The sequence below is a fragment of the Diceros bicornis genome, chromosome 27 (assembly GCF_020826845.1).
Source record: "Diceros bicornis minor isolate mBicDic1 chromosome 27, mDicBic1.mat.cur, whole genome shotgun sequence".
Lineage (NCBI taxonomy): Eukaryota > Metazoa > Chordata > Mammalia > Perissodactyla > Rhinocerotidae > Diceros > Diceros bicornis.
The window spans coordinates 4,375,354-4,389,559 of record NC_080766.1 but is presented as its reverse complement, the minus strand read 5'-3'; the positions used below and the strand labels follow the sequence as shown (position 1 = coordinate 4,389,559).

At 37.3% G+C, this 14,206-nt stretch overlaps 1 protein-coding gene across 2 annotated transcripts in view; it reads left to right on the top strand.

Annotated features, from left to right (window-relative positions):
- The window catches only part of EPHA3 (EPH receptor A3), a 355,543-nt gene that overhangs the window by 219,883 nt on the left and 121,454 nt on the right, over positions 1 to 14,206 (top strand). For both annotated transcript variants that reach the window (XM_058570678.1, XM_058570677.1), the window contains exons 4-5: positions 11,091 to 11,246; positions 11,926 to 12,261. In XM_058570678.1, coding sequence (XP_058426661.1) covers positions 11,091 to 11,246; positions 11,926 to 12,261 — 492 coding nt within the window. The remainder of the gene's footprint in view (positions 1 to 11,090; positions 11,247 to 11,925; positions 12,262 to 14,206) is intronic.

Here is a 14,206-nt window from a genome sequence, read left to right as displayed (position 1 = left end):
GGCAGCTGGATCTAGGGAGGGTGACCCCAACAGGTATGATAACACTCTCAGGTTTTCAGAAGCTGCTGGGATAGGATGTGACTCAATGTCCCATTCCCTTCCCAATCCCTCACCTCTTTAGGATCATGTACAAGATCTAAACCCCTAAATTTGCAGGATATAAGAAGATAAACAATTATCCTGAATAAATTTCTCAAGTCAATCAAATTCTAAACAGTAACTCTGAAGGATGGATGGAATATATAATGATCTCTGCCCTGAAGAAACACTTGCAACATGTACCCAGTGGTTTAAATCCAAGAAATGCACACACACAATGTGGCTATTTTAACACACACAAAAACATACCCATTCTCTTCCTTCCCTCCCTCCTTCCTCCCCCTCCCCCCTCCTCTTTCTCTCTCTGTCTCCTCCACCACAACCACCCTTCAAGGGTGGCAACACTGAGCAGGGATGACCAAATCTGAAGTTATGTGAAATGACCAGATGGAGTGAACAAAAATGGCAGACATCCTTCTACTGTTGTTCTTCCTCCTTATGTTTCAAACTTCTAATGTGTCCCAGTTATTTGTAGCTGAAGAGTGGTAAATGTTTGCCAACTATAAGCAATGCATTTTAAAATTTCCTCAATGATATTTTCTCATCTTTCTCCCATCCTTTCTGCCGTTTAATTCTCTCCTGCTCTTAGATGGATTAAATGTTGTTATCCCTTTTATTGGAATGCATCTATCTCCCAAGTTGAACGTGAAGTTCTAGGATAATAGAGTCATAACTATGAAGAAACAAATATTCATCTCCATATTTAGAAATTAATCACTTTAAGGAATTCAAGTCTGTTGCATTTTATTTTCATAACACCATAAATACTAATTATTGCTGTGACACCTGCCCATGAGATTCTTCTTTACACTTTGAGAAGTTTCCACCTTAATTGGGGGGAGGGAGAGATATTTTTGACATACAAATTAAGATAGACATACACATTTGAAACCCTTATAGTGACAATTTTTTTCTTTAAAATCTTCACATTCTTATGCAAATAGAAAATGATTTTTTTCTTGGGGCCAGCCTGGTAGTGTAGTGGTTAAGTTTGCATGCTCCGCCTCAGCAGACTGGGGTTCGTGGATTTGGATCCCAGGCACAGACCTATGCACCGCTTATCAAGCCATGCTGTGGCAGGGGTCCCACGTGTAAAGTAGAGGAAGATGGGCACAGATGTTAGCCCAGGGCCAATCTTCCACAGCAAAAAGAGGAGGATTGGCAACAGATGTTAGCTCAGGGCTAACCTTCCTCACAAAAAAAAAAAAAAAAAAAAGATTTATTTTCTTGAATAGGATGGAATTAATTTATGTGCAATTCAAATATGTAAACATGCTATTCTACACAAGTATAAACATTCACGTCTTTCTTAACAGTTTCAAAATAGACGATTGGTTTAAGGTTTTGTGAAATACTCATTTGGCTAAGGGTTTTGCTCATCCCATGGACATCTATTTGTGATAGTTTTTGTGTTTCATTGTGAAATCCATTCATATCCATTTAGAGAGTGAATTTCAGAATACCTTGAGTAGAATTCTCCTTTCTATCTTGGAGCAAATATTTGCCATAAACATAAAAATAAACAAAAAAAAAAGAGACCCTAGAATTACGCTAACTCATTTTTTCCTATGTTATTTTACAAATGGCTGTTAGCCATGAAGTTACTCGAAGCAAATATTGAATACTTTAAAATTGCAAACTTCTCCTAGTTGGTAATATTTTGTGATCATAAAGTGAATACTCAATGTAAAAATGACACAGATTTATTTTAAATCCCTTCCACTTTTTAACCATAATATTGTCAAATGTGTCATTTTAATAAATTTCAAAAATCAAAAGGGAATGGAAAGCTGATAGGATTGTATGAAGTGTTACGGTGTGAATTTGAAAGTTGTCAAGGTATTTCCTCAGGAAGAAAATTGACATTATTTTAAAAAAACTTATCTAAAAAGTAAAGCCAATTTAAAGAACTTCTGATAAAATACAATGTCACCATTCTTCAAAATTCTAGATGGTCATCTTCTCTTTTGGAGAGTTAGATAATTAACAGTATATTAAGAGAGCAAATATTTTTGCGCTGTGTCTTGCAGTGTTCACAGAATTTTTTTTGTTTTTCTTCTGAGTTTTCCACCTTTTATGGATTTTCATTTAAATTAAGTTAAATTTTTAATTTAAATTAAATTAAAAATTCTGCTATTTTATGTATAAATTTTCCCAAGTGAGGATATAATTACTTGAGATCAAAAATGTGAAATTCATATTAGTGAGGCTATCAATATTTGCAGTTGACCATAATTTTCCCCCCACATTGCATTTTTTAAAGAAGAGAGGAAAAGACAAAAAAGGAAACTCTTAGACCAGTATAATAGAAACAGGAACTAATAAGAACTGCAGTGAGTGTGTGTGTTTAGGGTAAGAGAGCCAGTGATCTAGATGTGTAGATTTAAGCCCCACAGAGTAGGCATATTTAGTTTTGTACTTTTGTGACATGCACCCAAAGCTCAAATTACACACACACACACGCAATGTTCATCGACTAAAGTGTTTTGATTTTTTAACTGTGTGTATGTGCAATCTTTTTGCTTCTAAGATGCCTTTAATTTTTAAGTTTTTCACTAGATAAATGATAATGTTAATAAGAAATTATAAACAATAAAAGTAGGATTAATATATATTATTTTATCCTGCTTTTTTCCCACAAAAATATTATGAGCATCTTTCTGTGTGAGATATTAACTCCATCATATAAATGTATGAGAATAGCATAACTTATTTATGAAGATGTATGAACTTAGCATAATTTAACCACCTTCCCCCTTGGAGATTATATTCTTTCTAATTTTCCCATATAAAAATCATCTTTGGGGGGCCAGCCCCATGGCATCGTGGTTAAGTGAGCACGCTCTGCTGCTGGCGGCCCGGGTTCCAATCCCGGGCGCGCACCGAGGCACCGCTTCTCAGGCCATGCTGTGGTGGTGTCCCATATAAAAGTGGAGGAAGATGGGCACAGATGTTAGCCCAGGGCCAGTCTTCCTCAGCAAAAAGAGGAGGATTGGCATGGATGTTAGCTCATGGCTGATCTTCCTCACAAAAAAATAATAAATATCATTTTTTGTATATCTTTCTGCATATGATCAAACACAGGACCTAACTATTCTTGTGCATTCACATACAATAGATACTTTGGAAGTACCATCTAAGGTTTTCATGACTTGGGTCTCAAACTTGTAATCTGGGTGACTACAAATTTATGAGGGCAATTCTGTTCTCCTAACATTCACTTATGAAGGTGAGTGTTGGTTTGGTGACCTCCCCATGCTCAAGCCATGGCTTGAATGCAGCCTGGAAAATGCTAATAATAGGGCACATTTAGATGTGGAAATGATTTACTTTCTCCAAAATCCCTTCCTGGGAATATTTTTTTGTAGAGATTCCAATGCTATTCTGGTCTAGAGAAAACTCTGGCACTATTCTGAAAAGCTTTTCCAGGCTGTCTGCCAGTATATCCCGAGGATAGTTTTGGATCCCATGCATTTTACATTCACCATAATAACATCCCATAAAAATGATTTACTCTTTCATTCTCTCTTTCCTTCTCTTAGTATTTACCTGCTCATTACATACATATTCCTATGAATTTGTAAACTTAGTTAATGGGTCTCATTCTCTGGGCATTGATATGAAGGATAGAAAAACTCAACTAGTGCTTCTCTTAGTTCTTCCTTGAAAGTGGAAGACAACTGAAAAGCTGGCAAAACACAGTGTCCTCAGGACCAAGGGCTATTCTAGCATTCTCTTGTGGTGGATGCATAGTGGACATCTTTCAATGTTACTGGCACCTGGCTTGCTAAACCTGATGGAACAACAACAAACACAGGAAAGTCTTGTTACTAAGCTATCTTCGAGCCATGCTAGACTGTGGTTGATTCTGTTGTGTTTAATGGTGTGGTGGCATTTTGCCTTAGGCCTTTTTTATTGAACAGCGGCAGGAACAGAAGAAGGAAACACTTGATCACTTTGTAAATTCTGCACATTGCAGGCAGGATTTAATGACTGAACGTAGCCACTTTTAGTGTGTTGAAATGCCTCGGCCTTGCCTCAAAGCATTGTACCTCCATTCAAATGGCAAAGAATAGAGTTCCTGTAAGATTGTGGAGTGCAGCTCATTTTGGCAATAAACAGTTGCTTTGACCTTGTACCAGCAAATAGACCCTGTCAGGCCAGGAAATCATCTGTTTAGTCAGCGCTCGTTCTGATCATTAGATTGTGTTTATGGCTGGGAATTGATAGTACAGCCTTGTGTATATGGAGCTCAAGTCTGAATACTAAAAGGGCCCTGTTTACCAACAGCTTTATTTTTTAATTTAAAGTTAATTCAAATTGAAATGAGCCTTTTAACCCTTAATTAAGACCATGTTTTCTCTTAAAAGTCAACCACATTAGTCAATTGGAGACGAAATTCACTTTGCGTGGAAAGGTGGTCTACTTTCTTTCAACAGTAGCCACCCTGGTTTACTAAGTGCATTTGTTTCCTTTCACCATGGTAACTTTACCCGCTCTCTGTATCAGCCCTGCTCCAACCCATCAATTACAACTTAGAGGAAAAGTGTGTTGTGTGCTTTGGGAAGGAGGCCAAGATTCTATCTTGAAGCTTTTTTATGATTATTATTCATTGTATAGGTAGTGCTCATAATACTCCCTATTTCATTCTTTTTTATTATTTTCCAAAGCTGGAGTTTATTTTACCCCACTACTGACCTATAGTATTTAGTTCCTGTTTTATTGTTACCTCTTCGTAAATATGGAGTCAGCAGATTCCCAAAATATTTCTAATTCATTCACTACAAATTGCTATTATTTTGGCTTCCTTCTATTATTTTTTTCACATTTTTAGTGTTTCTCAATAGAAAATTAACATTTGGCAAGGACTTCCTTGTTTTTGTTCCACTGTGACCCATCGGGTGTATTTCAGTAAGTTTGGGGGTTTGTTCAGTAGATGAGCAAGCATACCCTCACTAACTCAGCACTTCGATAGAGGAAATAACAGCCAGCGTAGCCAGCAAAAGGCAAGTGAAACATCACTGCAGACTGACAGAAGGGAAATGTATTCTCTTTTAAATTGTATTTTTAATACTGGGCTCGTTTTCCTTGTCGTTAAAAGAGAAAAAAATCACATTGCCTTACATTTTCAAAAATTAAAAAGAATATTTAGTATCAATAGTATATTCCCTTAAGATTCCCAAACTTCTAAACAGTCTACTCCATCTACAATGTACATAAAAGGAAGAATATAATCAAATACAGTTTTATTATGTTCTTAGTTAAGATTAAAGTCTAATAATAGGGAATTATTTTCTTTGGCAGTCAGTTTATCTTTCAATCCATCCAATTGTGAAATCAACATTCCCTTTGAATACATATTTCTCTGATACTGGAAAAACCATGAAAAGGGCAAAAATCTGTCATTTCTCTTTCAAGTATATTTCTTTTCAGTCAGAAGAGAACCTCATTTCTTTGTCTTGTTGCTCTGTGTGATTTTTTAATTTCAATGGCTCGTTTTAATCCTTAAAGCAGTGATGAAAATTAAGATACTTCTATTTTTTTTCTACTTAGAAAGTTCTAGGAATACTACAAATTTTGGTATACAAAGTATTAACCTTTTAAAGTGTCTCACCTGAAGAGTTTTTAGAAACAACCTAGTCAACATGTCTCATTTAATAAATGAGGAAATTGAAGTCCAGAGAGGACAATTGGTTGCAAGTTAATCATTCACTTAAAAAAATGCATCTCGTCAACTGCTAGGTGCTGGAAAATGTGCTCCAGAATGGGAATACAAAATGAATAGGAAATAATTCCTGTCTTTGTATCGCTCAGAGTCTAACCTGGGAATACATAATAATTACTAAAAATGGAACTTCAGACTTATAATTATAGAAGAGGAAGTCACTATGCCAAGAAGCTCATTAAAATTTGAAGACACTAGTCAATGACTTTGCGATAACACCTATCTAGTAGAAAAGACAAGATCAAAACCTGCATTTCCTGCTTCCTAGTCCACTGCTCTTCCTACAAAATGCGGAAAACACCTTGAAGTGTTGGGAGAAAAAGTAGAGAAATCAGGGAATTGCTTGGTGAAAATAACATGTTGAAAAGTATCTTAGCACTTACATTCTCAAGTGAGGAGATCCGTTTCTAAAGTCACAATGCCATATGGAATTGGTCTCCTTTTTAAGCTAGGATTGTCACTTTTATCACTGTAAGACTGGACACAATAAAGTGTCTCAGGCATTTTAGGAGATCAATACATGTTTGTTTGATGAAGGTGAATAAATGAAATCCAAATGTTATATGAACAGGTCTGATTCCTTGTAAATCCGTGATGATATCCAGGAGGGTTTGAGGAGGTGCTACCTCCCATGTTTAATGGTTATTAATTTAGATTCATGGATCATCCTTCTTTGATTTATCAACACAAAATCAAGATGAGAGTTCCTGCCACACTTAACTAGTTCAAAAATCTTCATTACAGCCAGGAGATAAAACATCTCTGGGACCACAGCAAAAGAATGACAATTTGCCTCCACTTAAATGGTCTTCAGCTGTTGAATCACTGCCCTGGGGTTGAAATCTATGAATGATTTTACTAGTGTGTGACAGACGGGAACATGCACTACTAGGTGACCTGAGGGAAGAGCTAGATCAGAAGTCTGCCGTTTTGGCAGCGGGTTTTGAGTGTGTGTACTCGCCTTAGGCAAGCATTGCTGTAGTAGCTGGCCTACAGCAGGGAGGGCCTTGACTATATAGTGGGAGCTTTCTATTTTAAAATGTAAAACTAGATAAATCTTAATTAGTATTAATTTGTTTGTCCTTCTTGCCTGTTCTGTTTTCTTTGATATTCTGTAATAAGTTGACCAAGACTTCCCTTGAGTAATGAAAGGAAAGAAAATACATTAATGTATCTGCTTTCTACTCCTTACCGAGATTTTTTTTTTATGTGCCAAACCTTCCCAGTCTCTAAAATAATACTTAAATGAGACAAATGTGCAGATTGTTATGTCACTCATTTTACGTTCAAGGAATGGAAGAAGATGCTTTCAAATTACAATCATTGCTTTTGTAACTATAAGCGAATATAATAAAACACAAGTATTTATGCCTCTTAGAGGTAAAGTCTCAAGTTTTTCCATGAGGGTTTTTTGAAGGATGAAGAAGGTATATAAGACATAGGTAGGTATTTAAGCACAACTTGATTTACTGCAAGAGAGGGAGATTATTTATGGGTGAGAAAAATTTTAAAGTGAGTATGTTATATAAATAATTTCCCTTTATACATTTAAAGAGAGTGTTTCCTACTTGTATAATAATTTTATTAGTGAATATAAATTCTCCAGTCATGATCTCAAATTTGTTGAACAGTTTCAGTGGAGGATTTAGAGATCCTGCTTGTAGCAAGAAAGGGAAAATTTACTTGTATGCCTCCCACATTTAGTGGGTCACCCTAGTCTTAATATGGACAGACTCCCAGTGTTAGACATCAAATAGATAGAAAATCCTAGAAAAAGACAAGGGAACATTAGCCTGTCTGAAATGGTTTCTTACTAGGAATGGATGGCATTTGTTTAATTAAATAATTTTTTAGATGACTATTCTTCAGTGTCATACCAACAGTTTAGAATTGGTAGGAAAATAGTTTATGGTTTTAGATAATAATTTGCTTTAAGTAAGTGATTTATATAAAATTAAAAGCAGAAGAACCTCTTGTTGGTTCAGACTATCATTGAATTTCTTTGGTATCTTAGGTATGCTACTCTTTCTGTTTGTGCTTCAATTGTCCATTCTGTAAAGTGAGTGAACTAATACTTGCCCTGATTGTTTCAACAGAACTGTTGTGAGATTTACTTGAGATGGTACATATGAAAGTCCTTTAGAAAGAGAAAAGACATCTACAAAATTTAAGAGGTTATTGTGGAATCTGCATTGTACTCTGCATACAGTTGACATTCAGTGGATGTCTATGAATCGGTGGGTAAAGCCTGTGACCTGCTACCTGGTGCTAGAAGTTGCAGAGGAGAGGCTGCCTGTGTGTCACCTGACGGCCTGGATTTCAGGGTCCTCGATGTAAAACACGCAGACTGGCCAATGTGATTTCTTAGCATCTCTTTAGCTCCATTATGCTGTGATGCTATTTAATTAGTACATCTCAACTGGATCCTCAATTCGTCTTTTATATCACTTAGAAATCCTTTCTGCTGCAAGTAAAAGAAAACTTGACTGCAGTGACTTAAACAAACAGGGTGTTCTTTTTTGGATGTATAAGAAATCTTGAGATAGATGCTTGCTGGGTCGACAAGTGCAAGGTACACATTTCTCTGATTTTCTTGGCCTTTAATTTATGGTCACAGATAAACCATTGTGCTCATAATCAGTGCTGGAGTAATGTAGATGGAGTGGCTTCAGTTGAATTTTGACCGTCTCATTAGAAAAGAAAATGGTATCCCAAAGACTTTCATCAGATTTCTGTTTATATCTCTTTAGCCATCATTTTGGCCAAAACTTTGGCCATCTATCCCTGTTTGCAGTGAAGTCTGAGTAAGAGAGTTCTTGGCTGGATGCATTTCTGAATAGTCAGGATTCTATTAGCAAGCAGGAAGCAGGGGTTAGATATTAAGTATGTAACCAGCAGTACTCACAACATTCCTCTACTTAACAGTTTGTCTTTTCATGTTGCTCTATTTGTGCATTTAATTATGCTTCCTACAGGCCAGCTCCTACTATCGTTGCATGATCTTGCTCAAAGGGGATTCCTTCTGTGTAGTCTCTTCCAACAGCGCAGTCAGAATGGAGCACTTGCTCTGTGTGGCTGTGTTAAAATGTCTGCTGCTCGCTTTCGACCGCAAAGGCCCTTCTGGAGTGGACAGAAATGGGGAACACGTGTGTCTTCAAGGCTAACAAAGATCCTGAACGAGAGCAGATGACTGACAAATCTTTATTTCACTGCCTGTATTTGTGCCTGCATATCTTTTACTATTATCGTCTCTAAGGTTATTATTTAGTCATAATTTGATAAAGTCTGGGTACTATTTTGAGTCGCATTCTCAACTTCTAGGTTTATTAACTGTAGCTACTTTCAAGTTACTGTCAGAAGTCCTGTGCTGTAGTGCTGTGGCTAAGAAGTGACTATGTGATTGTCTTGTCCTTTCTTTAAGTATCACATGGTATAGCCATTTATAATATTAACACAAAGTGATTGTTTAGTGAATACCTTTATGCTAACTGTTGCAAAAACCATAAATACCTCAAATAAAAACACACGGACAAATTTACAAGCAAACAAAATAACAAAGTACGTTGGAACACTGCAACTTAATTTTTTAAAGGCTCAGCAATGCTGTCTTGCAAATTTAAAGGCACTCAACGATGAGCTAAATTGAAACCAGAAGTTAAGTGTGTAGTTTGTTTATACTTTATGTCATTTCCCCCTGAGGCAATATGACACGAGATATGAGTGGAAGTTTCTAACCAGTGCTTAAAGACAATGTTCAAAAGTTTATAATCCTAATCCGTGTTTGGCTAAGGCAGTAGAATTTATTTGAGTGGCTCTCGATGTAACACCAAAAGTTGTTCAATTTAATGTAAAATGGTCCTAGAACAGCCATTCTTAGTAGGAACTAGAAAACAGTATGACTACATTAATGATTGCTAACATTTTAAATTACTCTGTTTGTCTTGGCAGTATATTTCACTCAGCAGTATAATTCCCCAGAAACGTTCAGTAGGAAGATGTACTATTATGGACATGATGTGTTATCTTTTGAAATGCATTTAATGATTATAAAAGTTAAGATTTGTCCACACAGATTTTACTTAAATGCAAATAACCTGTTATTCACAATATGAAGTTGATATAAGAAAATTGTGGAATTCAATGACAAAGATAATCTACGGGGCCTATTCTATATGTAAGTGCTTTAAGCCATCAAATCTCAACGTGGCATTGAAATTGAGTTTTAGGGATTTAAGAAATTATTGACGTCTAAAGATGATCTGGAGGAAACCTAAAAAATTTGGACTCTGAATTCCTTCCTCAAAGTAATGTCAAGGAACTTAGGATTTTCGTTATGATTTCAGTTCTCAATGTAAGTATGAAAATGGATCCAATAAAACAGTACAGCACTTTGAATCTTATATCAGATTAAATGAAAATAATATAATGGAGGCATATTTCTATAAAAGAAGTAAATAGACAGTGAAGACTCAATGGGCAGCTGAAATCAATATTTGATAACCAGTTCACTGGACTTAAAAAAACATGTCAGGTTTTCTTAAGAAAGAAAGAAGGTAACATAGAGTTATTTAAAAAGCTTTAATCTGGTAGTAATTCACAGGCAGATCAGTTTAAATAGAAGTTGTACCTCCCTATGTATTTGAGATATAGACAAGAAAGTATATTTAAATCTTTATTTTAGGCCATTGCCATAGAAGTTAAGGAATGATACTATCAAGGCAGAAAAACATATCACAGCTTATGAGAACCATGTATCAAGAGTCTTAAAATGTCAACGAAGCCATGATTTCTTCCTTCAGTTGCTAACAATTTGTGGGGATGAAGTTGTCCACGCAGAAACCATGAGAGAACAAGGGCGTGTGTCACGTGGTGCTCACTGTAGTGCAGAGAGGGGACACACTGCATCACGCGTAAACACAGAATGGCTGCGTGATGACACGGCTTTGCTTTATTTTCTCACCAATAGTCTAATGCCAAGTAAAGCTGTGAAAACCCGAGCTGGAAATCTCAGCATACTGTAGTGCCAGAATAATCTAAATCTTGTGTGTTGGGGGAGTTTCCCCTTAACATTTGGTGCAAATTCAAATGTATATGTGGAAAAACTACACTGGGCCACACTATTTGCTTCTGTAAATTCTGGGAGGGAAAAATGGGTTTTTATTCATGATGAATGCATGCCCTAACATCCTGAAACGTGTTTTACATATTTTCAAAAATGCATTTTCAAAATTATCACATAATTTTGAAAGAGTCGTTTTGTTTGCAGCTTGTCGCCCAGGTTTCTACAAGGCCTCGGATGGTAGCATGAAGTGTGCCAAGTGCCCCCCTCACAGCTCTTCTCACGAAGATGGTTCAGTGAACTGCAGGTGTGAGAATAATTACTTCAGAGCAGACAAAGACCCTCCATCCATGGCTTGTACCCGTGAGTAGTTTTGCTGCGACCCATGCCTCCATGTTTGTTTTATTTTGGTTTTTCTTCTTGTTATTGTGATTTTTTTTTAGCATTTGGCCCATTTCCTTCCCTTATCCATGTGCAAATTGAAAACTTTCTCTGCTTCACTCTCCATGCCTGGCTCACCACAAATGCAACATTTATCACACAAAATGAATTAGTTTTTAAGGCACTTTCTGCAACAGGACCCCCAGAAAGAAAGAAAATTTTCTGTATCTTGTTCCAGATCTGCATTACATTTGACATAACGGAAAGCTACAGGTGTGGGATTTGTGTTTTAACATTTCTATTCCCTCTTGTTATATGTTGGTCATAGGTCATAAGGAAAAAGGACTAAGATTTATAAAACTAATACTAAAGTTTTCATAGCTATTCACAAGGGCATTGAATTTAGTGGTATGTTCCTTTGTGGGACTTGGTGAATGCATCTTCAGCCTTGAGTCAGAACTCCCCCATTCCTAGCTTAGGGAGGACAGTGCTCTTGAGTCCATGTGTCTGTAATCTCACAGATCCTCTAAGGACGAATTAAGAGTATATAATCAAGACAAGATGGTTATTTACCTCTTTCAGTTCCATTGTAAATTATCTGTTTCCCTTGTAGGAGAAAACAGAAGTGAGGCTCATTAATCTTTGTTGAACTACTTTGCAGGACCTCCATCTGCACCAAGAAATGTTATCTCTAATATAAATGAGACCTCGGTTATCCTGGACTGGAGTTGGCCCCTGGACACAGGAGGCCGGAAAGATGTCACCTTCAACATTCTCTGTAAAAAATGCGGGTGGAATGTGCAACAGTGTGAGCCGTGCGGCCCCCATGTCCGCTTCCTGCCTCGGCAGTCTGGACTCGCCAACGCCACAGTGACAGTGACAGACCTCCTGGCGCACACTAACTACACCTTTGAGATTGATGCCGTTAACGGGGTATCCGAGCTGAGCGCCCCGCCAAGGCAGTTTGCGGCCGTCACTATCACAACGAACCAGGCCGGTGAGTACCCGCGGGACGCTGCCTCCTCCTGCCGCCTCAGAGCCAAGGAACAGAGAGAGTGGAGAAAAGGGTGGGAAGAAAGATTTGAAGGAGCCCCAGGATTTTCGCTTCTAACTCAACTTAATTCTTCAAGTGAGAATAAATCGTATTTGTTAGATGATTTTAAACTAGTTTATTCCATTGCTTCCCAATTTGGAATCTTTAAATATTTGGGGCTCTGGAGATAGTACTTGTGGGGCTCCTTGAAACATTTTGATATTTCAAAGAACTTAACTGACATTGAAACTTAGCTTGGAAAAGATTGTGTAGGATATTTAAAACTATCAGCATCTTTACCTTAGTTACAATTATATCAGTTTTTTTGATATAGTCATTCAGTTACTTCATACTCATCAGAAACTCTGAGTATTATGGCTCAGATAGTTATAATTATCTGATTAATTAAAAATAAGAAAATAGGAGCTGGGCCTGTGACGTAGTGGTTGAGTTTGGCATGCACCACTTCAGTGGCCTGGGTTCGCAGGTTCGGATCTTAGATGCGGACCTACACCACTCGTCAGCCATGCTGTGGTGGTGACCCACATACAAAAAAGAGGAAGATTGGCACAGATGTTAGCTCAGGGCAAATCTTCCTCAGCAAGAAAAAGAAAAAGAAAATAAACCCAGTTTATTTAATAGATGTAGTTTGTATTTGAAAATTCAAAATACGGAATTTGTGGAGAAGCATAGCAAAAAGGAGTCTTTTTTTTTTTTTAAAGATTTTATTTATTTATTTTTTTTTCCCCCCAAAGCCCCAGTAGATAGTTGCATGTCATAGCTGCACATCCTTCTAGTTGCTGTATGTGGGACGCGGCCTCAGCATGGCCGGAGAAGTGGTGCGTCAGTGCGCGCCTGGGATCCAAACCTGGGCCGCCAGCAGCGGAGCGCGTGCACTCAACTGCTAAGCCACGGGGCCGGCCCGTGAAAAGGAGTCTTGGTGGAGAACAGTATGAATCCATACTATGTTGGCAGATTATGAGCTAAGGCTCTTTAATATGGAATGAAAAAATTAAACAAAAAACCAAACTTCTCACTTTCTTTATCTTACATACACAACATTTCTCTCTTCTTTGCTGTTAGTAAATCTTGTTCTTTCAATCACCCTTTAAATATTCTGTGTGTTTTCTAGTTCTCTGATAATTCTTGTACTTTATTTCACTATAGTTGTTCTCTTTTTTTAAAATATGGTGTCCAAAATTATTTATAGGATTTTAGTTGTGATTCTCTCAAACATATGGAGGAGTTATACTTTATAGAGTAAACAGAGACATACCAATGATAACCCTCTGAGTTAAGACAACCATTTTTCCGATGTTGATAACTGTGATGAATGAGTAATAAACAGTTTTCTTTGGTAATCAACAAAGTTTGTGCAAAATTAAGCTGGCAGATATTTATTGTGCATAATTGTTGCTGCAAGATATCATTATTAGGGATACATTCCAAACAGTTCAATTCAGAGACATTACTGTATTAATTGTACACAAACAAACATTGGAGCCAAGAAGAGAGAAAGGCAGAGAAGGACGCCCCTCTGAGGATGTTTCTGCTAGAAGTACAGGTCCTCCTGTCTGCTCCAAGTGGGCTCACCCATGAGCGGGAAGTCAGGATTGGTGTGAACTCTGCTTCTTATCTGCATTTGCTTAAATTGTGGAAGTCTCTCTGCACTCTAATGGGACTTGTCCTTTGCTCTGAGGATATGTATACTGGAAGCCATAGGAAAAGGGAAAGGAGAGAAGACCAGACTCTCCCGCATGCTGGAAGAGGTCTTAGAGCAGCCAAATAACTCGCCAAAAAACTCAGAACTTTCTTTTCTCTCTCTTGGCTGGCTCAGGAAGGTTAGTTAGACTGCTCGTACACCGTTAATAGGTATCATCCAGGCAATATTCAGCAAGTATGCAGGCGG